This window comes from Silurus meridionalis, chromosome 7 (genome assembly GCF_014805685.1).
Source record: "Silurus meridionalis isolate SWU-2019-XX chromosome 7, ASM1480568v1, whole genome shotgun sequence".
Taxonomy (NCBI): Eukaryota; Metazoa; Chordata; class Actinopteri; order Siluriformes; family Siluridae; genus Silurus; species Silurus meridionalis.
In genome coordinates, this window is record NC_060890.1 from 16,480,811 (window position 1) to 16,508,182 (window position 27,372).

Genomic DNA, 27,372 nt, shown 5'->3' on the forward strand with positions numbered 1-27,372 from the left:
AGATGATGAGCTGACCATGTAATCAAAGCTAAACTTTTTTTTATAATAACAATCATAATAATAATCATTATCATAATAATGATGTTTTATTCCAGCAAAATTGCACAATAAGTACGCATAAGTAATGGTAAATGCATGCATACCTTTTTATTTACACAATTAAAATAGATATTATTACTGGCTGTGCTACTGAATTTTGTTTTAAAAATCTAAATTTAAAGGAAAAATTGTATAATAAGCATTCTGCATCCTGCATTTATGTTATAATGTGTGCACTTCTGTCTGTATCATCCAAATATCTTGACTATCATATCATGAAAAATGGAGAAAATATGGAGAAAGATTTATTTAAAAAATGGATACAAAGTTTATAGGTGTATTATATCTCACAGAAATGTTTCTAGTATTTTTGGAATCAAGTTATACATATTTAGACTGATGTAGTGGGAAATTGAATTTTGACGTCATGACATCATGCGGAAAGCCCGTGCTGGCTCCTCAGTTTACTTTGTGCATACTGAGGAGAGGTAAGCTGTTAGCGGCGATAAAAAGAAATTCATGACGTTTTCAAATATTATTATTAAAAGTGTCATAAATGTAATTTGTGATTTGTAAATTGCTTTGTGGATGAACGGGGAGGATTAAGCGTTTTATTTGCTGAGTACAGCGAGCCGAATAAGCTTGTGCTTTGGTTAGGTTTAGTGATGCTAGCCAGTTAATGGCTACAATTTGATTTGTGCAGGTGGCAAAGCTGGCCACGTTTTTGTTTTTTTTCTATAGTCCATCCAAAGAATTGTTTGAGTGTTGGCGACAAACTCTCCAGTACTGTTGCGACCCTGTTGTAATGACTCGTCATTCCTCAACACAACGCAGAGAATACAAGCACCAGTCAGAACAGAACACGACCGGTTACACTTGGTCTGTAGAAATTTGTATTTATACATATTATACCAGTTCAGATGGACCATTTTTGGCACAAAAAAACCCAACAAAAAAAAAGGTCAATAAAACTTATTAATAATCAATACAAAAAGGAAAAATGATTTGTGAGAAATGACAGTCATCTATCCACATTGTGAAATATGTATCATTAATCATTATCTAACTTAAAATAGTATGTTTAACTGTAGAGATGGATGTATAGCTTGCTAGTGGCATACATTTGTTTGTCTTTTTTTGTATACATACTTCAGGCTTTTACAGTGTAATTGTTTACACATTCCATTCACCAATCTGCATCTTTCCTTGACTAGTTAAATAGATGGCTTCATTCACATCCCAGTATTTTTTGTGACTGATTTAGCAGTCTAGCATAGTATTAAGGCTGCACACAGCCTCAGGGAAGCACAGAAATTGACCAGAGCACCATTTCCCATTCAACCAAATATCCTTACCTTTAGAAAAACTTGCATCCCAGATCACATTCTGCTGTAGTAAATAGTAATACTTAACATACAGTGTGTGGTTTAGTAAGCAAACAATTATTTTTTACTGTAGATGCTAAATGAAATGAAATGAAATGCTACAGAAATACCAAAATCTTCCACAGGGTAGCTAACTGCAGATATATCAATGATAATAATGAAATAAAGAACTGGAATGAGTTACAAACTAGTTTGGTGAATTAAAATAAAGGGTGTGTATGTATGTGTTGGAACATATGTTTTTGTGTACACATTGGAAACTCAGTGTAAATGCAGTTGGTCACGGCTGAGCTAGCTAATCTCCATATCTGCCTTGACACAGCACGGCCTCTGGAGTCACTTTTCCCTCTCTGCTGCTACCCTCTGTCACTTCCAGGCTCAGAGGTATCACTAGAGATTTATGGGTTGGAAAGGCTAAGCCTTCACTAGCTGGGTCTGGGAGCATTTCTTCCTAGTATTCTCTCAGATTATTATTTTTTTGTATTAAAAAAATTGTCTGTAATTTCAGAGTGTAAATAGACATGCAAATATTACATATGGCTAATTGATCAGGCACATAGTTTGTATTGTCTTGCTATCTACACAACCCATCAATGTTTCTAAAGTCAAGCAATGCTATCTCCTCATTGCAGCTCATATATATATATATATATATATATATATATATATATATATATATATATATATATATATATATAAATATGTATATTCAAATACATTTACTTTCATGTTTATTAAGCTAGAGGACAGTATTGCAAGGTCTAAACATTTCAAGGTCTTTTATTGTGTGTGTGCACTATAACACAAGGTTTTTTTTACACTGCCATTGAGATAAGCTCTTTTGTATAACAATTAAATGAACACATGATGACTTTTTATGTATGTTTGCCAGATGGTTGCAGCAAACATATGGTCATATGTTGTTTTTTATGGATAAAGAGAACATTACTGGATCAGTTATGATTAAATGTATTTAAAAGCATTCAATATTAGACAAATAGGACGCTAGCAGTGATACAATGTCCCGACTTATTTTAGGAAAATTGGGGTGCATGATATTGTACCATGAAACATTATATTATTGATATATATGTGGATTTAAAGTGATTTTATATTTGCAATTATCAATTATATTATCTTTTCTCATTTTTTGATTTGGTAATCGTGAATATGGATATCACCTATTCATTCATTTTCTGTAGCCTTTTTAGTATTATTTTTATTACTTAGCAAGCCAAGCTAATTAATTGCTTAATTTTATAACCAGGCTGTAGGGCAAGAATGTATTTTCTTTTGGGCATGCTGAAAGCATCCATTTAAGCAGTTTGGTCAGGTAAATGCTATCTATTTCCATCTGCCTTTTCCTGAATGAAGCTAAAGAGATGCACGCACGTAGGTAAAATGCTTTGTCTTTGTTTTTTTCTTCATATTAATCTCTTTACCCTAGGTTGAAACACTGAATTATTCATATCATTGTATTGACTCGACCTTAAGGAAATGAGCAAGAGGTGTGTGTGTGTGTGTGTGTGTGTGTGTGTGTGTGTGTGTGTGTGTGTGTGTGTGGGGGGGTGCAGAGACAAGCAGGTCTGAATGAAGCACCAAGAGGAGCCAATACATTATTGAAGCTTAAGATAAGAAGCTGCACAAAGACCCTTAAGCCAATTTGGAAGCTCTGAAAGAATGATGCCTGTTGGCTTTATGCTGATGATGCCTGACACTTTCTTGCATGACTTAGCAGGTGTTTGATGACAGACTGCCTCGATGTTTGTGCACAAAGTCCTTTCTGTAAAGTTTAGATTGCATAAGTTTGATGCAATGGGGGTCAAAAGAAATAAAAAAGAGAGAAAAAGCTAACACCAACAGTATAGGGTTTTCAAATAAAAATATCCCTATGATTTAGAGTTTAAAACTTACCTCCTATGATTTGTACTTTTTAAACTATTTTATGAATACATACAGTATATATGCACTAATTATGGCTAATCACATTATATGCAAACTTGGGTTAAGAGATGAGTTTCTTTGCAAAACACATGTCTGTTTTTAATATATCCCAAATCTCTGTGATTTATTTAGCTAAGAAACTTACATTTTGCTCTGTCAGCATTGCAAAACAGTTTTTGCTTTAAATGTAAAAGCGTTACAGTTTTATTAATGCAGGCTGAAGAGTTATTGGAGCTTGAGTAAAAGTTTCATTTAAAGGCTGGCCTGGATGTAAGCTTCAAAAAGCAAAAGCCAATGTAAAAGCTCATCTCTTTTTCATTTAATTCACACAGAAAGCTATTTGCATTCTAAAAGAATTAATATCTGCTGACCTCTTTACAAATATTGATCAGTTTTTAATGGTATAAAGTTTTATTTTCTCATATAAAATTCTATATTTTATAATTCATTCTCATTATTTCTTTTAAATTTCACATTCATTAAAAAAATAATGAAAAAAAAAAAAGAATATTGTTGTCCAGTGAGTCCACTTTATATCTGTAAATGCCAAAATAAGTATACTGACTTTTGGAATAAAACCTTTGCAAGATGCATAAGCAGAGCTGTCATGATGCGAGAAGTAGTAAATTTGATTAACTGAGCAGGTTTTCAGATTTCTCAGCTGAAAAAGAAAAATTTAGCTGAGAAACCTGAAAACTCTTTAAGCTTTGTGAACTGTGACTCCACTGATGGCATTTAAACATGCTCTTATCCATAATGTCATGCTGTCAGCACTGCAAATCAATGCTGCCACTTCCTATAGAATCAAACTATTTCCTCCACTGCTAGCGATGCATACAAATGTGGGACTCACACAAAGTCTTGGCACTGTCATGATGAATATAAGCCTGCCACATCTAAATGATAGCAAGTGAAGGCGAGAGAAAGAAGACAAGAGAAAAGATGGCATCAAGAAAATGAGGAAAAACAAAGAAGCGGGGCTGCAGCACTCGTAGAAACAGAGGGAGTTACTGTGGGTGAATGACTTTTCTCTTTTACTTTTTGTCTGTGTAGGATTGGCAATCAGATTATCACTAAAAAGAATGTAAGCGCTTTTATTAAATTGGTGAGATCACCAGTTTTACGATGCTGATTCTTTAATTCCTTTAAGTTCAAATTTTGTATATGTGGAAGGCATGTTAGATTAACTGAATTTGGCCCTTGTTTGTTATAGGACTTGTACATTGATACAAAACATTTAACTCCACCAAACTGTTGCAGAAATATGAAGGCTTGATAATGATAATAATAATAATAATAATAATAATAATAATAATAATAATAATAATATATGCTGAATTATTAGTTGACATATTTAAATATGATTGTTAAAAAATAGCATTTATGTAGCTGTAAGTTCAAGGATTAACAAATCAGTTTATTGTTGCTAAAACAGGCAGCTGCTGAAGAATCGAGCAACCAGAGAGAGTTCTTTGAATATACTTGGTTAATTGCATGGAAATAGGAAGCAGGTGTGTTGGAGTTCTATTTAGTGTGAGCAAAGTAATGTCTGGGCTGGACTTTGATCAGGAAGGAGAGCAGCATGACAAACAGCATGGATTAGCAAATAACACTGAATGTGACTATTAATTAGACTTAAAATTATTACATATTGGGCTGTAAATTCTTGCCAACATTTGAAACATTTATACAACTGAGCAGTTACGGGCTTAAGGGCTTTGCAGGGCAGCATGACCTTCTGACCAGAAGTCCAATATCTTAACCAACTGAGCTACCACTTCAGTCAATGGAACTGAGGTAAGGAGGGTCTCCAGATTTAAGTTCTTGGGAGTTCACATCTATGAGGATCTGTCCAGAGGTGGCAAAAGTACACACATCCTTCACTTAAGTAGAAATAGAGATACTGTACTTGTGTTTTAAAATACTCAGGTAAAAGTTAAATTACTGACTATACTTTTTTACTGCAGTTAAAGTAGAGACGTTTGGGCTCTGACATGTACTTAAAGTAGCCATAACTACTTCCTGTTTTAGTGTCATGCTGGTAACTGGACCTCACATCATATTAATATTAGGGCTGTCAATCAATTAAAATATTTAATTGCGATTAATCACATGATTGTCATGAGTCAACTCACGATTAATCGCATGGACCACTATTGATGCTTTATGCAAATGTATGTTTCTTATTCATGAAACCATACTCTACATAGAGCATGAAAACAAAATATTACTGTAAACATTTGAAACTTATTATGCTGTTTAAAATTACGTAAATTATCAGGACACCAAACGAAACCTTTGCTAGGTTTCTACACGGATGGTTAATGAGGTGATACCAGAGAAACTGTACCTCTTATAACTTTCATATGGATTACATAATCAGAGAATATTTGTATTCAATGTGAATTGGTTTATTTAAAAGTAGACTTTTCGAGCTTCCTATGCATATATTTATTATGTCTCTGAGGGAAATATTCACTAAGATTCAGGTTGTTTTATTTGTGTGTCAGTGAAGAGAGAATACAAAGACAACAGGAAGTGCACTCTGTCTGTTTGCTTTATTTTACAAAAGCACAGCATTTTGTTGTTATTATAAGTATGTATACAAGTAAACCATTTACAGATTCAATTTACTCTTTACAGAGTTATTTCAATTAGTTTCAGCGCCGGCGCGTTTGTCGACCTCAGAGGGTTGATTGTCGGATGTGTGCATCATGATGGATTTGGGTGCTGATTTGAGCCTTGGCGCATCGGTAAATCGAATCTTTACTGATTAAAATAAATGTTTAGTATTTATTTATTTATTTTGTATATCTGAGTAAAGAAAGTGTTGCGCTAAAGGTTTTAATTTCGCCTCTTTTATTTTGTTAAATTTTTTAAATAAAAATGGTCAAAGAGAAATGCGCGCCGAATTCATCGCGAGTGAATAAAACAGACATAAACATTTCTTTACTATACATACTTTACTGTATTCTCCACATGTGTGCGTGAAGCAGTGTATGTTGCATACTGTTTAGTTTTTAACAAGTGTGTGATAGTGAAGCAATGCCTCCCATAAAGAAGAACCCTGAAATGGAAGGCGCTAAAAAGAAGATTCATGATTAAAAGTGAGAGAAAAGAAAAATATTCTCAAAAAATTTTTTTGTTTGTAATTTATTTAAATTAATCAGAAAAGCATAAATTAAGTGAAGCCAGTAATTCATCTGAAAGTCTTCCCGACATAATAATGGAAGGAGATTCTTTTTAAAGGTACAGTAAACATGTTTATTTGTTTTTATTTAAGATTATTATTATTACAGTATACAGTGAAACAATATAATTTATAAATGTATTAATGTATACTGTATGTACTTTTATTTTTACATAAATAATTTGGGGTGTCTGAAATGCATCTGAATTTACATGATTTCTTATGGGAAAACTTGTATCGGTATACGAGTAAATTGGTTTGCGAGCACGTTTCCAGAACAAATTATGCTCGCAAACCGAGGTTAGACTGATATATATATATATATATTACATGCTGTACATATTCTACATATTTATCTGTGTCTATGATATGGTGCTTGTACAGTACATTACATTCCTTAGGCACTTGACTTCATTGGTATTATATCGGATCTTAAGAATTCACCAGGAGCAACTGATGACTTTCATGTCTTACTGAAGTAGGTTACCATCAGTACCACAGTGGAGGTAAACAGGCAGTGACTATTGTACATACAGTATATGTACATATTGTCACATGACAGACCATTTTATTAAGAATGTCTGTAAATGTGTTAATTCATGCAGTTATCCTGTCAACCAATCATATGGTAGAAGAGCAATGCATAGTCATGCAGAGTTACACGTTTCTGTTATTGTTTACACCAACATTAGAATGGAGGAAAACATGTTATCACAAGGGCTTGGGCCATGCCAGATGGGCTGTATCAGTATTTCAGAAACTGCTTATTTCCTGGCATTTTCACACACAGCAAACTTTGCACAGAATGGTTCACCAACAAACAATTTCCTATGAGCAACAGTTCTGCAGGCAGCAATGCTTTGCTGATGAGACAGGAAAATGCTCAGACTGATTTCATCGTACAAGACAGTTATTTTAACCTAAATTGCTTCTTTTAACAACCGTGAAGTGCACAAAAGCATCCCGGAACATGACAGCATGACAAACCTGGAGGAAAAGACTCCCGCCTCCTCGTTCCAATCTGGGCTCACCAAAAACAGGTTAGAACTTTAAATATCACCTGGTACCTTATAAATGACCTGAAAATAATCCAGGATTGTCCCATAGTTATCTACGCAGTAAAGATTTGTTTTTTCTTTTTTTCAAAAGACAATATAATAGACAATATAAAAGACAGGAGTATTCAATTAATCAAGACTGTTTCATGCTAAAACTGCCTAAGAAACAGCCCAGAACAAAATCACAATGTCTATGAACCACTGTCAGATTTCTTACAGCAATAGACAGTAATTACTGTCATCAAGCTGTCAGAATGTCATTCTTTCAATTTGCTGCCGTGCCACCATCAATAGACAGTCAATGCCTAAAGACTGTAGGGGTAAAGCTGTAACAATGCTGGCAAAGAGGCGTGAGATACTGTAGCACATTTCTTCGCCTGCAAATTCCGACTATGCGTTATGTATGAACAGAACACAGTTAAAATTAAAACATTGTTTTAAGTCACTTGTAACAAGAATCTTATTAAGAATATTTTAAAACTATACCATAATGTACTTATTATTAAAGCAAAGAATAAATCGATGCAAGACAAATCTTTTTTTTTTTTTTGTCTAATAAAATAAAATGTTAAACAAAGTAAAATTAAGTACTATTTCAGTTCTGGTCCATCTGCAGCCACGCGAGGCTCTCATTAGCCTGGAGAAGTAACAGCATTAAATGTATGTCGAGATTGCAGAAGCACATGTAGCAGACTGAACCCACCGTAGGAGTTTCATTATCCGCTCTTTCTCCCCTGTGATACTGCTGATGCACACCCTTACCTTGATCACAATAACTCCTCAGGACAATGTTAATACTCACCTCAATGTGTTCTAGAGTGTGTGTGTGTGTGTGTGTGTGTGTGTGTGTGTGTGTGTGTGTGTGTGTGTGTGTGTGTGTGTGTGTGATGACTTGTTTGAGTGGTACAGTATGTTAACATTGACAGGATGAAGCATGCAGATTTTAACAATGGCATCTGCAAGGTTCATTTTGGTCAGCTGATTTCTAATGTGCCTTTGTTGGCTGGCAATACTGCACTTTGTACATGGTGGAATTATATGCACACACACACACACACACACACACACACACACTCTCTGATGGCCACTGTGGAGGGAATGCAAATAACTGGCTTTAAATGTAAGCTTCCAACAAAACCTTAGCCATGTTTTTTTATAAAACATTCTTTCCATATATTTTTGGCACATGGATGTTACATTTGACTTGATTTTTTGCAAATAATGCATGATGGACAAAGTGCTCAATTCATTTTTTTAATTGCCTGCTTGTTGGACTTTTGCCTTCTTGAGGAAATATTGAAATATTTTATTATATTGCTGAAGTTATAAATGCATTCAACACATTTGTAAAGACAGCTCATTTAATGAATTAATGTAGTAGGATTTAGAAACCCAGAATTGTGCAGAGATATGCAGATTAATAACAGACTAACAGGTACAGACCATTATCCATACCATATTATTCAGTTTTTGCAACTTAGTTGATGATTATGATAATGATGATGATCATTATTATTACTATTATTATTATTATTGTTCTTGTGTCTGTTGGTATTTATTCAGCTGCATATAAAAACAAAAAACATTCACAGTCTCTATTTTAGTCCACCACCAATTTAGTTATTATGAAGTCTGAGTGCTTTCTAATGCCATATCCACACCTGAACAAGCCACACCATATCCATGCTAATTTAATGTACTAGAATAAAATGGCTGATTATATTTGAAACATTTCTCGCTTCTAAATAAGCAGTCTGAATCCGATGTCATTCAGATGAATGTGTTGTCTGAGTGGCCTTATACTGCATTAATATAGCTTTGTCTACTTTTACTGCAATTTAGTTTAATTCCTTATTGCATCCATAATGTCATTTATTTTCTATTTCAGTAATTAGTCAATGGCACAGGAATTACTGTGTTTATATACAGGAATGTCCATACTCATTTAAGCAACAGCCAAGACTATGGGCAGGATAAAATGATTGTTGAGAGAATAAATGAAATTAATGAAAGAATCCCAAACCTTAGACTCTCTAAATGGCCTATTCCTTGTCACTAACCACTTAATTTACTTTGACAGGGTTCCGGTGTATTCCTGCGAATACTGGATGCCGGGTGCAAATATATGTATGTGAATGTGTGTCCAGTTCCTGCACACGCATTTACACACACCCCTAAGGGCAATACACTATATGGACAAAAGTTTGTGCACATTTGACCATTAAAATTCATATGTGCTTTAAAAATCCTATTCCACATGTAGTCCCCATTTGCTGTTACAATACTCTCCACTCTTTTGGGTAGAAGCTCAATTAGATGTTGGAGTGTGATTGTGAAGATTTCTGCTCAGTCAGACATAAGGTCTTTAGCAGGGGTTTTCAACTGGTTCTGTGCCAGGGACCACCATTCTGACTAACAAGTAATCCGCGGCCCACTATTGTAAAAAGCGATCCATGCTGGTGCTGACTAGCAAACTTCACCTTAGTTAGAAACGTTAGCTAACAGCTCCACTCCAAATTTCAATTCACCAAAACTATTAAGCGTCTATTCAATAAAACCTGAATAATATGTTTTCTTAACTCTAAGATGCTGGTCTATTTCGCACGCAAAATGAATGTGTACGTACAGTATATGACGCAAAACACAACGTTAGCAAAGCATAGGCCTGATAGGTGCAAAGCTAGCCTATCCTGTGTCAGTTTGAATATTTTAGATATTTTCATTAAATTCAGTTTTCCCACTAATGTGCAAATATTCTGGAAATGTTTGGAAAAATAAATTATGGAAAAAAAGTGATTTTAATAGTGAAATTATGCAGGCTGTCACGGACCACATGCAATGCCGCCGCGGACCACCAGGGGGCCGCGGACCACCGGTTGAAAACCCCTGGTCTTTAGTAAAAGTCAGTTATTATTGTAGGGTGAAAATGCCTGGGGAGCAGTCTGCATTCCAATTCATCCAAAAGGTGTTCAACAGGGTTAAAATCAGAGCTCTGCAACAGGCCACTCGAGATTTTCGACTCCAACTAAACTCTATCTTCAGAGAGCGTTGTGCTTGTGCACGAGGAATTGTCATTGTCAAGTGAAGGGAAGATTCAATATTACTGCATACAAAAACTTCCTATACAATTGTTTGCCTCCAACTTTGTCATATCAGTTTGGGGAGGAATCACTTTTGGCAAAAAAAATAGGGTGTCCAAATACTTTTGTCCATAGTGTAACGTAGCCAATCCATCTACTGATATGTTAAAAAAATAAAAAAAACATACATAAACAGTTAGAACATTCACAGAAGCAACACAGAGTGGGTAGTTGGTCCACCCTGCATGAAATTAAATATATATCTATAAAAATAGCTTTTGTAAGTGGTGTTTATTTAAGAAAACGGTGTGTTACATGACTCAATATAGTAACTCATGTTTAGCCCTAAACTGTTCTTTTTTTTTTTTTTGTACAATTAACATTATATACAAGTCTTTACAGTTTCCTCACAACACTTGAACATCCATGTTAATGTGAGGAGCACTTAATTACAAAAGTGTATTCAAGAGAAAAAAAAACATTTTGATAAATAGAGATAAATACATCGCAAAAAAAAAAAAAGAAAAAATATATCAGCCTCACAAATAAATAAATATAATAAATAGCATTTGAATGATCTTTGGCCAAACTTGGGCCGTATCCACATTTGCCTCCCGTAATCCTTAGTGAAGCTCGTCTCAACATTATTTATGAAATGCTAAAGCACTTGACATCTTCAGCACTGTCTCGCTTTTCTGGAAGGCATGTGTTTGTGTGGGAAGTAGTGTGTAGGGGTAATTTTGTGTTAGCATGAAAATCAGAGGTAAAGCAAAGGGAAATAAAATCTATTGAGGCACTTTTTAAGGATGTTTTCGTTCCCTTTTTGAGTTTTGTCTTTCCTTAAGCACTGAAAAACAAACAAAGAAAAAAGAAAGAAATATGAAAATAATACTTGTTTAAATTCTTGTCAGTTATGTTGCATTGGGGAATGAAAATAGTGACTTCAACACTAGCTTGAGGTTGAAAAAAGTATTAAAAACAGAAAGAAAGAGTATAAGACAGTGAAGTAAATAAATAAACATTTTGCAAAATGGCATCATCAATGGTTGCTTTCTGTGGTGCTTGTGGAGATGATGTCAGTCTGGCTTAGTGAACGTTCTCCAAAGATCCCTGCAAGGGTTTTGAAATGAGGTCCCCACTCATTTAGGTAATCATAATCCTCTTCTGTCTCACCATTTAATGATTCTATGGAGCTCAGGCTTTCGGCCACTGATCCCTCACCTTCATAAGCGTAGGTGGCCAGTGAGTCATAGGGCGGTGCAGAGTTATCATCGTCATGTGCCTGCAGTCTCTGACTGATGAACTTCTGAAGGTCTTCACTGTCCTGTGAGGCGGCTAACGGCTGAGGAACAGAGGCAGCCTCTGGTTTAACATCCCTCCGATAAAGATTGTCCTTGATGGCTTTAGGGTTTCGGAGAGTGCTAATGTCAAATGCATGTGTGTCCTCCTCTCCTCCACCTTCATCATCATAGTGGATAACATTATCACGGATATCTTCTTTGGAGGTCATAAGCGTCTCCTTTTTCTTCTGCCGCCGGACTCCCATGTAGAGCACTACGATCACTGTGGGGAGACAAAAGCACGTAAACATTCAAATATCAAACAGCCATCTATTTGAAAGGGTTTTTTTCCCAACCACAATCAGTGACTGAAGAAAAAAAATGAGAGAAAATGACATTTGGGTAAAAAAAAGAAAGAAAAAAGCTTGCTTCGATTTTTTTTAGCATTTACATGAACAATTGGTTGCCTGAATTGTAACCCATGGGTTAACAGAATGGCGGCATCTTCAATCCTGCAAAAGTTTATTCAGAGTCGTAATCTTTTTCAATTTAGTCGGACTACTTTAAAGTGCTGCAAAACCTTTTCTTTTCAGCATTCTGACTTATTTTTACTGAGCTATTGGGGAAGATTTATAATCAATATAAAACATCTACACACACCTGTAAAAACAGCAGCTTTTTATGGTATAAAAAAATCAAGCCAAAATAAATCCTATCAGAATTTTTAACTCTTAACTGTAAAATTACAATGTATAAACTTTAAGGGGAAAAGCAATCAGAAACATTTCAGAGAAAAATAGGGACAACAAAAACTGCAATAACCTGGTAGAAAAAGTGTGCACACCATTTTAGAATTGGGAACATGGGTGTGTTGATTTGGTATGCAATGTTAACAGCAAACACGCAAATATGACAGCAAGACACACAATATTATAAATGAAGAAAAAAAAGGCCCAAAAAGCATAAATGGTATCTCACTTGTTGAAAGGTACCAATCAGAAGAGGGAAATAAATGAATTTCCAAAACATTAGATACTATGGAACATTCATTAACAAATAAAGAAAATAAAGCCACAGTGACATTACCAAGAACAGGCTGTTCCTTCCAAATGTTTACAAGAACAAGACAAAAACATACCAGGAAGGCTGCCAAGGAGCTGCAGGAATATCTTACTGAATTACTGATTGCACTCTGCATATGACAACAATCTCTCATATTTTGTCACATGTCTGGACTATGTGGTTAGGTGGCTAGATGGAAACCTTTTCTCACAAAAAAAAACAAACAAACAAAATAAAACATCCAAGCTCAACTAAATCACCCCAAACTATACGTGTTCTGATGAATCTAAATCCAAAAGGTATACTACTAAAATAATTTCAAAAAGTAGGGATGGTACAAAAAAAGAAAAATATCACCCTACCCATGGTGCACAATGGCGTTGGCAACATCATGTTTGAGCATTGCTTTTCATCAGTCAGAACGTTTATTAAACTGAAGAAAATCCAAAATATCTACAAATTCTAGTCAATTTTACTGCAAAACCTTTGGGTCTCTGCATTTAAGATGAAGATGAAAATCCCACCTTTCAGCATGAGAGTGACCCAAAGTATAAATCCAACTCAACAACGGAATGGCTTAACCAAAAGATCAATGTGTTTTGAATGCCCTACAAATAAAAATCTGTGAGGTGACCTGAAACAGGCTGTGCACAGGAGATGCCCTTACATTTTGATGGATCTAGAATGTTTTTAGCAAGAAAGAGTGGAGAAATATTGCCAAGTCAGGCTGCGCCATGCTGATAGACTCTTATCCAAAAAGACTCAGTGGTGTAATAAATCAAAAGGTGCTTCAACAAAGTATTAGTTTGAGCATGTGCACACTTTTGTTAGTAGGTCTTTTTTTCTGATTGATTTTTACAGAATTTTTATGCATCACAATTTCACATTGATGGAAGGAAAGAACTTCTGACATGATTAATCATGGTTTACTTTATTTATTATTATTTTTTTTTTTACATCACAAAAACTTGGACTGGGGTGTGTAAAGTTTTTAGATTCATTGAATTGCCCTGTGGCCTGAGTCTGGTAAATGAAGATATGCATTTTTATGAATGCAGTGCAGTCCTCTTAGTGTGTGTGTGTGTGTGTGTGTGTGTGTGTGTGTGTGTGCTGCTTTTTATTCTGCATTGTGTGCGTGTGTGTGTGTGTGTGTGTGTGTGTGTGTGTGTGTGTGTGTGTGTGGAGTTTAGAGTGCTGGTTTGGAATGAAGGCAAATGTTCATAAATTTCATAAAAGTGAAGTCTTGCAAAATATTACACTTGCGGGAAGAACATGAGACCAGCAGGACCAAAGGAATAAAAATAACCCTGTGGTTTCTACCCTCTCATTGAGGAGATTATGGCTGTGAAACAACAGCCCCCCCAAGTGACATGCATCTACATTACAACACTTAATCTCTGTGTGTCTGTGTGTAATTGTTTGTGCTTTTAAGGGGCGATTTTGGTACGTGTTTCAGATATGCAGAAGAGCAGCTGATAATGCATTTTCTTTGGTTGTACAGAGTTTTAACTGTGAATGTCATGGATGCTGCTGCAGAACTGAAAGTGGGTCAGGCTGACAAACATTGCACCTTATAATAGAGGTCACCCACCATGTCTCTCCCTGCATATATTCCCTTCTCTTCTTCTGTGCATGTGTGTTTACTCAGTGAACCATTCAGGCTATCACAAGAATATGACTAAAAGAGCCTTAGGGGTCTCTCGCGGTCTATTCAGCAAGGAGGCAGGGAGGTATGCCAGGCTTTGCTAGTATTCTCTAACACCTGTGCTGGTATTCTCTTATCAACAGTGCAGTAGAATCTGGAGCACTGTTCAAAGATGATACAAATGTTCTTTATCATCTTTCAGCTGCTAAGCTTGTGAGATTGTGCGCAATATGCCATTGTCTTATCGCGCCCCAACTAAATGATGGTAGTATGAGGAAAGAAAGAAAGGGGTTTGGCAAGACATATGAATCATGTGTAAATTTTGCACTATTCCAGTGAAAGAAATAATGTTACCTGGCTCAAGGTTATTAGCTATAACTTAGCTTATTACTGAAATAAAAAAAAAAAAACTGTAAATTTAACACAGAGCATGAGTTACTGCATTCTTCTATGATGAAGTAACCCAAATAAAGACATTGTTTCATTTCCTACATTTAAGCCAACTCTAATATTTTGTGAGCAATCATGGCAAGGAGAGTCCAAAGGGCTGAGACCACAGTTTCATTTACAATTGGAAATAAGCGGAAAGTTTGAAAATTCTGAGATATTTTAATCAAAGAAAGTAAATGTTATATCTTGATTCAAGATTCTGCTCAAAGTCCTTATTTAAATTTATGCAAATGTGTGATATTAACCATGTTAACAGCTTTGTACTAAAGGTCATATTTTCCTCTTGTCTCATCTCTTCTATTAAAGCTGGTGTCCAGATGACACTCTTATGTATCTGATCTAAAATGGACCATAAGTCCAATGCTATTAAAGTTTGATCGAGTGCTCACTGTCATTAACGCAATAAGGGGACAATTATTCAGAAACCTTCAAACAGTTCTGACTTTTAATTTTTTATTGAAGTTTTCATTGATTCTATGCCTCACACAAGTTGTCAATTATGTAATTTATAATAAAATTGTTGCACTAATTAGAAAAATAAAATAAACAGAAGCCTTTTTCACACCAATTTATGTAGAGATTTGACCATCACAGCAATATTTGCTTGTTTTAGACTGGTTTCTGCTAGAATTTGAAATCAGTCAATAAGGTTTGTGCTCAATCAGCCAAAAGAGCATTAGCGAAGCTGGGCACTGATGTTGGGTGAGAAAGCCTGGCATGCAGTCGGCGTTCTATTTTATGGCAAAGGTGATTAACACAACAGCATACAAATATATTGTAGACAATTCTGTGCATCCAAATTTGTAGTAGGAGTTTGAAATAAACAATTATTTAAATAAACAATTAAATCCAACTCGCTTGCCAGAGACAATTGGAATCTATCACAATTTCACCTATAGAATCTTCAATCCAACATTCCAAGTCTAATGTTTATATTAAGTGGAAAGAAGTCTGTATCCTGCTGCAGAGTTGATCTGAAAGAGGTAATGTATAACATCTGGTGGATATATCAAGAGAAATGAGCAAAGACTGGCCAAGCATTCTGGAAATGTTAGACTAGAGCTGTTATTACCACTGAGAGGAACCAAAAGATACTTAATGTGACTAAGATATTCAAGTAACTTCTGAATTGTTTTCTTAAATCTATTATACATTAAAAACATATATGTATTTTGTATCCTTTAATCAGATTCTACTGGGGACTGTGGCAGAAGATGTCAAAACATTTGCTGTTAATAAGGGAAAGTCCCTTATTTACAGTATGGGCATACTACTTTTGATAATGGTTTATTGTGTTTGTTAGAATACTGCATATCGAGATTCTAATTTAAGAATTATGACCAGGCTTTTTTTTTTTAGGAACATTACACATACACTTACATACTATTTCTGGAACAACTATAAAGTAAGTAAGTGAAATAACACTTACTGCTTTTTTCAAACCTACTTTAGTCTTTCTAATCTCAAAATGTGTGCAATTAATTCCAGTTTTCTTTTATCCTTTAGTACACTGTTAGTCAAATCGTTTGGTTCCAAACACTAAAAGAACTTTATAAACATCATATCTTGAGATATACTGTGTATGCTGTGGATTCATTTGGTTTACAGACGGTTTAGTTTGGTGCCTGTGTCTTTCTGTCAGTTCAATTTATTCCTTCCGGAAAGTGCACCATAAGCAATTACACTGCTCAAGGTTTGAAGATAAAACATGCGGCCAACTGCGGGAATGAGTATAACTTGTTAAGGGAAGAAAAAAGTTGACCACTGCTGTCCCATATACTGTACGTTTGTGCTTTTTATAATACAGGATAGTAAAAAACTTTCTTTTAATTCTTTTACTTTTAATTATTTCAAACAGGTATGACTTCATATTCTGAATTTTACCATCAGACATTTGGGTGATGCATACACTATATCCAAGACTATTTGTTTCACCATATATTGAATTAGCTCTTTACTGTGCAGTGATATCTTGCTGAATCTTTACCACCCAGGACTGTTTTTGCAGATGTTAGCTTTCGCTTTACCAGTGTACAGTACTTTATATGCTGCGACATGCTTGATCATGCAGTTTATTGTCAGCTTGCTTAACTTTGCGTTTGCCATTTAGATTAAACTCCTGCTGTTCCTTGTAGTTAGTGTAGAATTCATGTTTACATGATTAATCATACTTTGGGCATTTAAAATACTGTTTTATACATATTACAAATTGGAACTAGATCAATCATTATATGTTTTGCAAAATTTCATTTGCTGTACTGTATGTATAACAAATAAACGTGTTTCTGTTTTCAAGTCATAATTATGTGGAATATTTCTAGTCTAGTTAGCAACAAATGAGTCAGAAAGTCCTACCTTAATGACCAACAATGCTGCATAAATCGCCACTGTAAGGAGGCAATAAGGGCTCCCTTGCCCATTCTTTATGCTCAGCCTAGAGCTTAGGATCTAAGTTATAGCCCAATCCAAATTTCTCATCAAGATCTAAGTCCATTTCACTAGTAGGGATTTTTTTTATATGAATCTGATTAGGAGAGAAGCCACCATGGATGATATCCCGGTGCCTAATTAATAAGTGCATTCTAATTAACTGAGCTTGGAAAGCTTCAGAAGTCTGTTTATTTTGATCCACTCAATAAAAGTCTTCCAGGATCAGTTTGGCATGTAGCTCATGAAGGACAGAACTTTGAGATACCTTTTTTTAATTAATGATGAGTGGGATTAGAAGCAATACAATGCAAATTTAATCATATAAAAATCTCTGGTTAAGTTCCAGAAATGGATTCTCTGTACTGTTTTGTGATATCTCATCTGGGGACTATACTAGGTGCACACAATATATACATTTTTTTAAGTTAGAAACCGTGATATGTTCCAAATCTGCAGTCCACCATCTGGTAGCACTAATGATTTTGTCCTCAATTAAGGGAACCTAATTACTGAGATCATCTGCGTTGTATCTGTAGCCACTGCAATCCGTGCGTTGGATTCAGTTCACTACCTGTAATGTATGGCTCACAGATGCAAAACCCTTTTCCCCAAAATCTTAAGGCTTGACAAAGCCTAATATTACCATATTTTCCAGGTTTAAAATAATAACAGGGTTTCGCTGCATTCTCACACAATGCTGTAATTATTTTAATTCCATGTTAATTAGACTTGATTTCATCCCGAGTTAGTAACAGCCAGCAATCCACTCACCTAGCAGTATTACAATGCAAAGCAGGATAGCAATAAGTGCTCCGGTGCTGAGACCCACAGGGAGGAAGATGGCCTCTGCACTGCAAGTCAGCAGGGATCCGTCAGAATCACAGCCACACACACGAATGGTCAGGGTCCCAGTGCTGCTCTGTATCGGGTAACCACTGTCCTCAATTACTACTGGAAGGTGGTAGATCTCCTGAGCACGGCGCCAGAAGCCACTGCGCAGGGTTACAATGCCTGCAGTGTTGTCTGGATATATATGAATATAAAAGACAAAATATTTAAACAAGTGCAGTGTTTAAGGTTTAAGAAAAGTAATTAAATATAGAATAGGGTATATTTATTAAGTAAAGCTTGGTTTATGGGTTATAACAGGCTGCAAAGGCACTTCGAATGAAGTCTAGTGTGGCAGATTAGAACAATCCAACTTGACCAACCTGACTGTTGAATTAAAGTGGTGAAAACTACCAGGAGCCCATCCGTCAATCTAACTTCACTGCTCATTTCATGGTGAAAGCAATAGCCAATTGAGGCCAATTAAATTGGCATGGTTGTTATTAGTAATATTATTTATTGATCACTAAATACAGACACAAACTATGTTGTTTCCTTTTTTCCTTTATTGTTTTAAACAGGTAATGCTGCAAACTACACACTCATTTTTTTTTCTTTCAGCATTTCAATGTTTATAGCCAGCTCTACTGCTGGACAGTGATGATGAATTTTTACTTTGTTAATGTAAGGTATCTGTAGTTTGTAAATGTATTTTTATTTGGGGAATCGTTTACTTTTACCTCATTTCTTGTTAATGCATAATATCTTAATTAAATATCTTACTTCCCTATATCTGAGAAAAAGAATCATTCAATTGCTGATCATAAGACCACAATCACAACCCCTCAAGTTTTTCTCAAGTAGATATGTAGAAAGAGATGGTGTCTTTCTCTAAACTGTACCTATAGAACATAAGAATTGGATATTTTCAGTGAAATGTTTTTCAGACCCATAGTGACTCTCATCCTGTTCTAGAAAACTAATGACATGTAAAGCTTTCAGTGATGCAGGATAATGGATCAAATCATGATTACGGATAAGATGGCTGAATATTTTAAAAATTTAATAAAATGTTTTCTTGCAAAGCAAAGAAATCATTGTCCTATTTTTATTTTCTTAAATAGACCGCATTTCGGACACTTTATGCTTGTTTGATTTTTTTTTATTATTATAATTATTACTCTGTGCAGCTGAATCACCAAATCACATGTTGAGGCTACCTTGTGATTTCTACCTCATCAACAATTGTATGAAAGGTTTTTATCAGGGTTGTAACAGCTAGCAGGGTGATGCATAATGGAGACAGCACTCCATGTTAGTGCAATGTATTGGCAGCCGTGTTTGCCAGAGTATAATCATAAAAAAGTAAAAGGCTTTGTTTACGAGACTGTTGTTTCAACTGGAATCAAGCTGTTTTATCGGGGAATATTATTTACAAAATTACCTTTTGCTTTTTAAAAATACTTTGCAGTTTATTGACAACATGGGAAATGCTACAGCTACAAAAAGAGGTTTGTTTCACACATATTCAAACAAATCCTGTATTTACTGAAGATATGAATACAGAACTTAGTAGATAGAATCAAAACTTTGTGTGTGGGTGTGAGAGAGAGAGAGAGAGAGAGAGATACTCACTTCCGAAATCTTTGATGGTAAAGTTCTTGATCTTCACTTCTTCTTGTGGTGATTTGAAAGAGAAATTGTGTTCTCTCATAGGAATATCCTCATCTGTTGCACTGAAGATCTGAATCACCTAGTTATAAAGGACAATTTGGTGAAACTCAATTATCTGTACATTTCTTGAAATAATTGTACTGCTGTGTATCAATGTAAACATTTCTTGTTTAGAATACAATTTAAGATTATATGTTAACGTCTTGGATATCAATGTCTTATTAATGTCTATCTAAGTCTAGATAAACTAGATAAAAAGAATACAACTGAATTAACCATAACAATTTAATTTAATTTATTTTTGTTTGTATAGCGCCTTTTACAGTGGACATTGTCTCGAAGCAGCTTTACACAGATAAAGCAGTTATATAGGGTGGTATAAAAGAATGTGTAAGTTTATTGCACTATAAGTTTGTTCCTTATAATTGCTTATCCCTGATGAGCAAGCCAATGGCGACTGAGGCAAAGAAAAGATTCCCGAGATGTTATGAGGAAGAAACCTTGAGAGATCCAGACTTAAAAGGAAACCCATCCTCATCTGGGTGGAACCAAATTTCCATTCATTGCATTGTTGAGATGTGTAGTAATACGTGCGTAAATGAAAATGTAACAAAAATATATCATTTTTGTAATTTTTGATTGAGCAAAATGATCAAACATACAATATCTTTGACTACAAAAAAGTATGCAAGTTTGGGTCCTCTCTTGCATCACCAAAGTCTGGTCTTCACCACACAGGCTTATGTAAGTGTGTGATGCTTCAAACAAAGAAGACCTCAGGAAAAAAAAAAAAAAAAAAAGAGTTAAATGCTTACCAGGCTGGTTACAAAACCATTTCTAAAGAATCTGGCCTCCACCAGTTCACTTTGAGGCAGATAATATACAAATTGAGGAAATTCAGCATGGCTGTTATTTTCATTCCAAGGGTGCAGTAAATAATCACAAATCACCAGGATAACATATAAACACAGGAAAGCATGGTTTCACCTCCAGGCAAACACTGAACAGAACAGTGTGAATGGAGGATTGAGGAGGAAGCTATTACACTCAAACAAAAAAAATAAATAAAAATAAAAAATCTGTCTGTGATGTTTACTCAAGAACATGCTGATAAACCAGGACCCAACTGGAAGAATGTTCCGTGGACAAATAAAATCAAAGTAAAATATTAAAAGCATTATATTTGGATGAAAATCAAACACTAATTCCAAAATAAGAATCCTATCCCCACTGTGAAGCCTGAAGGTGGCAGTGTGCTTTACTGCCACAGGATGTTTAGGATGGCTTGCCATTATTGGTAGACCTATGAGTTTTCAATTGTACCGGGAATTATACAAGAGAATGTCAAAGTATACATCAGTGAACTACAGCTTAAATATAAGTAGGTCATACAGCAAGACAATAACCCAATGCACACTAGTCATTCTACACAGAAATTGTTAAAGCAGAAAAAAAATAACATTTGGAAAGGCCAAGTCAAAGTCCAGTCCTTAAAACTAAACATATATCAGAAAGACCTATAAGCAGTTCATGCAAGGAAGCCCACCAGCACAACTGAGTTTTATTAGAAAGAATAAGCCAAAACTTCTCTTACATGTTCTGATCACCAGTTACTAAAAGGTTCACATACTTTTTCCAACATGATAGTAGAAGTGATAAAATATTTAAATCAAGGATTAATTACAAACCAGGACTCATTTACATTTACATTTATATTTAGCAGACAGATGCCCTTATCCAGAGCGATGTAGTAAAGAAAAAAATCTAAATTGGTTCACTAGATCACAAACACAAGATGCCATCAGCCTAAAATCTGTTGAGAGGAATTATAGCACACTTTATTTTTACTTAACACTTTATATGCTACAATGCATGGACAATGTCACTGTATCGTTATTTATTTAGTGTTCATATCTATTTTTCAGTTGGGGGCCATGCGTTTGGAACCTGGTCCTTCAGTAGGGACTTATCCGACTTAATTCACATCTTAATACCACCACTATCACGTTGCAATTATAGAAACCATCAATACTTTACAAAAAAGCAATTAAGCAACGTGTGGCATTACAGAGAGAGAGGCATTAGACATATGGAGGGTGAATACCATTTTTACTAAAGCAAGAAACCCAGTTAAGACGATTCCAAACCTCTACACTACTACCACAACTGTGCCACCTACATCATCTGGAGCAGTTCAGAATAAATATTTGTCTAATAACATGACAAAAACATTTAACATTTGAATAAAATACAACCTACTCCCCAGAGATGCATACTCATAATTTGCACCGCTCCTCAGAGGCGGTAATCCAGTGGTACCGCTCGTATTCATTGGTCTGGAAGTGGCAAACAAACCATTTCCTGAGCTGAGACAAGCTAGCTAGCTTTGGGGTTGGCCGACCTCCTCACGATGAGATTTTTAAGAATGTCCAAAACCAAACCAATTTCTCTTCCTCCGTCAGCCATTGTGTGCATAAAAATGATGTGTATTGCTAGTCGTACTTGGCTGTAACAGTTTCCCTCTGACCAACCAATCAGAGAACTTTAAAATACTGACGCTATTCTAGGCCAGCTAGCTGGCCCTGTGAGGCAAATCTGATTGGTTAAAGAAACAGACCCATTGTTAAAAAGTCTAAGGTACATTGGCCAGTACTACTGATTCTGAAGGCCCTGGGCAGATTAGATTGATATGGCAGCACAAAGAGCCTGAAATCTGATTGGACAAAAAAAAAATCTAACATCCACATACACGTACTGGAAGCAGTCCAAACTGTTGGGAATAAATTAATACAATTAATGGAACAAATATTATAATTTAGGTTGTAAATGTGGGTCAGTGCTTCTGATAGTGTTTAGGTCAGCAGAGAAGGCTTTGCTGGACCTGACGGCCCACCACTTCTATTTTTGAACATTATTCATATTGTGAATAGATATACAGTATGTGACAAATCTGAATCGAATACATTAATATTTGTCCTGCAATATCAAAATGCCATGGCTCAGTTATGTAACTTGTTTTGTTGCTTCTGATGCAATGCTAGTCCTGAGACACATCTGCATAAACTGTTTTCATATTCATTTAAAAATAAATGATCTGTAGTCTGGAGAATGTATTCATATTTGTTTCTCCCCTCTTAAATCAGGTGCTTGGCATGTTTGCATCCACAGTAAATGTACATCACTTTGCTGATTTGAAGCAACTTCACCCGAGGTTGTTTAATTGTCCCTCTCCTTGTCTGTGGCTAGGTATGCACTGTATGTGTTTTCATTTCCTGTCTGTTTCTAAATGACTGGCCAAAATCTGTCTCCACAGGACTGACTACTCATACCTGACACCCTGAGTGATCATAATCTGCCTCATGCAGTAGCAACACATATCTCATGTTTTATACTCTGCTGCTCATGCCTGCTTCAGCACCATCCTGCCCTGCTGTTAACATCACCTGCTGTATTGCTGCCGTGAACGCTGCAGGTGCATGTTGAACAAAGCGATTAGCTTGGAGTTAATGCATCACTTAGCCACACGTGACCAGCCCATCATGAACATCCGTCAGCCCATGCTGCTATACCACCTGATCACTGCCAGGTAGTTCATCATCACAGCGCATCTCACAAATTTGTCAAAAGCTCAAAATTATTAAACTATTACACTTTCATACATGTTTAGGCAATTTCGTAATATCCCAAAGATGAAAGTTTGTTGCACAAAGTGTTTGTTTTAACCACTTGCTGGTATTTTTATCCTTAATCTGAAAGCCTTGAGTGCCTCTGAGTAGCTAGATGCACAAATTAACACAAATGTAGAATAATACCTGACATCAATCATACCTACATTACTTGTCTCTTACTATAGCGTGATGCACGCACACACACACACACACACACACACACACACACACACACACGTGGCCACAACTGCCCTGCAATTTTAATGAATGCGGTGGTGTGCGAAGTGTGTCATAAATCATCTTAAATGGCTCATTAGTCCAGAGTTGTTCTTTGACTTGCATCTTCTCACAAGACCTTGTCGTGCTCTCTTTCTTTTCTCATTTTGAAGCTTTGTGTTGTTTGTGCTTGTTTCAACGAAATAGAAATTGATCTACATATTGCTACACACTCACCTGTCCCACTTTGGCACCTTCACACACGTGGGTTTCGTAAGGTATAGCCAACTCTGGAGGAAACTCATTAACATCTAACACATGAATTGTGACTGTGACTTTGCTGGTCAGGACTGGGTTATCTGGAAAAAAGAGGGGGAAAAAAAAAACACAGACACTATGTTTTAGAGATTGTGCTGATCATTTGTACTGCACATACTATATGCCTACTCTATTCACTGAGTATTATATGGTATTAATGTTCAGAGAAGGTCTTACTTATATTGTTTATTATTATTTTTTTTTTTTTTTAGTATTACTGTTAAAATAATTACAGTCCTCCGTTTTTAAACTCTATTTAGTAGTCTTATTTTTATTATTATTATTATTTATTTAGACGAGAAAGTTTTCACGATTTCTACACCACACTTTAATACACCATAAAGGTCTTGTGGATTTCCAGGACTTGAAAGAAATTCATGAACTGTATAATACTGACATCATGTGGTCATATTAGGAACAGCTCGGTGGAGGAGTGGATTTCATTAAAACACTAAAATTACGGTAATTGTCAAGTCTCCTGCAACAAGTAGTACTCAAAAGCAATAGCATCCATGGGGAATTCCTCTAATCCAAAAGCTTGTAATACCATTTAAACTTCAAAAATGACGTCATTCAAAGGAAAATAAAAAGGCACCTGAACTTACTTTTGGCATTGACCCTGTTTGATTTCTTATGTATTTGTTACACTGATAACTATATAAATCATATAATAATTCAGTCATTTAGGATTGTAAGACCTTAGAACATCATACCTCCTCCATCTGGTGGTGAAACATTGATTTCAGCTATAAATTATTCAGTAAACACAGTGAAACTTATACAAAAACTATGCCATTTATTAGCAATTTCCTGACAGTTTAAGGAGTCCAAAGACCCATTTCCTTCTACAGACCTTGTCTCTCATGCAACAATGAATGAGTATAAATGATTTGCATGAACAGTTTAACCCCTTAATGTTAGGGTTAAAGGTGAAGCATTTCATTTCTCTGAAAATTCTTACTTGAAAACATTAACAGATAAATCAAGTCCAACAATATTGCCTTGGTCCCTTTTTAAATAGTTCATATTCATTAATACAGCTATTACATCCATCTCATCCGTCTCTGTGGACATCAGACCATGAGATTAGTATGTGCTTTTTAAGCATCCAACTCCAGATTCAGTCTTCATTTGCTGTTGGAAAAACCTTCACCCTTATGTTTGGCTAGATTTTGAAGTGTGGTTGCGGAGATTTGTGCTCATTTAGCCACAAGGGTGTTAGAAAGTCAGGTACAGATTCAGGAGGAGGACTTGTTTGGTGCAGTCATTGTTCCAAATCATTCCAAAAGTATCAAGAAGGGTTGAGGCCAGAGCTCTGTAGTAGGCTACTCAATATATTCCACCCCAAAACATACTATATTTTCATAAAGCTGTGCACAGGGGCATTGTCATGCTGGAACAGGATTTGGTGTCCTAGTTAAAATGAAGAGAAACTTTTATGCTCTTTCATACAAAAGTATTGTATACGTATGGCTGGAAAGGTCAGTGTCCCAGTAGTGTTGTTTAGATAGTACAGTATGTCTTGATATTTTTTGTGGAAAAAAAAAACCCTGTTTTTATTAAATGAACTAAAAGGTTATTACAATAACTTGCTCTTTATATGTATCCGCCTGATATTTACATTTCTTACAGACATTTCTATTGATATTACTGAACAACTCATATTTGTTTCCAAAGTTTAAAATCTGAGCTTTTAGTGTTTGACTGCAGGTGATAATGCCAGCCAGGTGAAAACATGGCTAGCACATGGACACCCAGGTAAATGTGAACCCACCAGACCTCCAGTGTTAAACTTGATTACTTACACCCATGATGCTGTTTGAATTCTTGTGTGCAGTGCAGTGGGGGCATCAGTGTGGAATTAACTTTTATAGATTTGATCCATGATATGAGCTTGTGGTGGCTAAAGGGATGGCTTAGAGGAAAAGAGATCTATACTCATCCCCGCTGGGGTCCCATATACAACCAAGACCTTTGGCTGACCTTGATGGAGAAAAGCAATCTTCCTGGCAATATAGAGATGTGTAGAAGTGTTTGTGTGTGTGTGTGTGTATGTGTGTGTGTGTGTGTGTGTGTGTGTGTGTGTGTGCGCACCTGCTTATGGGTGTGTTTTTGTGTCAGATCTGCAGTAGTTTGAAACCGTGTCATTCAAACTAAAGTAACTTATAATGGAAAACCTTTCTCTGGTTTTTACTGTTCATCTCATTTGATTGAAATTTTACACTGAATTTAACTGCACTAAACTGTTATTTAAGGAACGGCTGTGTGAGATGATAAGCCTGTCAGCCAAAATGTCTTCTCTGTCTTCTGACTAAATGGAGCTATGGCCTGTGGTGTCTGGTGTGAAAATGAATGTCAGCATACTGCCAGGAGCCTGCCAGAGTTCCTGACAAAGACTGTCAACATAAAAGGTTATTGGTGCAGTTTGTCACCAGTGTGTTATTTACAGTAATTATATATTACCAATTCCTGATGTCTGTCATTAACAAAATAAAAAAAAAATCAGGAAATATATATATATTTTTAAGAACAATTATTATAAGTATGCACTATTTACAATGCAGAAATATCTAACTTTTTTTTTTTTTTTTTTTACTTATATGTAATGTGTGTTTACAGCAAAATGTGTAAACGCAACATGATTGTAGTCCAGCAACCACCGTCATTGTCTGTTGCAGGAGTCAAAAAGACAAACTGCACCTACGCAACAGACATGACTTTGCAGCAGGATAAAAAAATAGTTGAGATCAGGGAGAATTATCAATGGAAAATCAGGAGGTGGAGATCTGACTGAAAACGAAGAAAACATTCTATAATAAGAGCACAGACAGAGTCGACTTGTCACTATCTGAACTCTGATCTATCTAGAAAAATGAATGATTATAAGCATCCTTTCTGCTAAAACAAAAACATGTGCCTTGTTTGATTTCAAAAAGCACTTTTTTCTTTATTTTGACACTAAATTGATTACTCTTTCTTTATCCACTAGATGGTGCAGTGCTCTTAAATGATGCATTTATACATGCACAGCATTGGGTCTGCAGTCCAGCTAACGTTATATAGTCATTAGACTGTAAACGTTAATAGTTTGGCGTAGGCATAGAT

General features: G+C 35.6%; 1 protein-coding gene and 1 long non-coding RNA gene across 3 annotated transcripts in view; one reads left to right on the forward strand and one right to left on the reverse strand.

The window, feature by feature from the left end:
• Positions 1-4,949: 4,949 nt before the first annotated feature.
• The window catches only part of LOC124389309, a 41,704-nt gene continuing 19,281 nt past the window's right edge, over positions 4,950-27,372 (forward strand). For both annotated transcript variants that reach the window (XR_006926557.1, XR_006926558.1), the window contains exons 1-2: positions 4,950-5,165; positions 23,379-23,651. This is a non-coding gene — a long non-coding RNA (uncharacterized LOC124389309). The remainder of the gene's footprint in view (positions 5,166-23,378; positions 23,652-27,372) is intronic.
• LOC124389308 (cadherin-12) overlaps positions 10,992-27,372 on the reverse strand; it is a 118,829-nt gene continuing 102,448 nt past the window's right edge. The window contains exons 9-12 of the mRNA XM_046854661.1: positions 24,187-24,308; positions 20,027-20,144; positions 18,335-18,586; positions 10,992-12,259 (exon numbers count right to left, since the gene is read on the reverse strand). Of these exons, the coding sequence (XP_046710617.1) occupies positions 11,736-12,259; positions 18,335-18,586; positions 20,027-20,144; positions 24,187-24,308 (1,016 nt within the window). The 3' untranslated portion in view covers positions 10,992-11,735. The remainder of the gene's footprint in view (positions 12,260-18,334; positions 18,587-20,026; positions 20,145-24,186; positions 24,309-27,372) is intronic.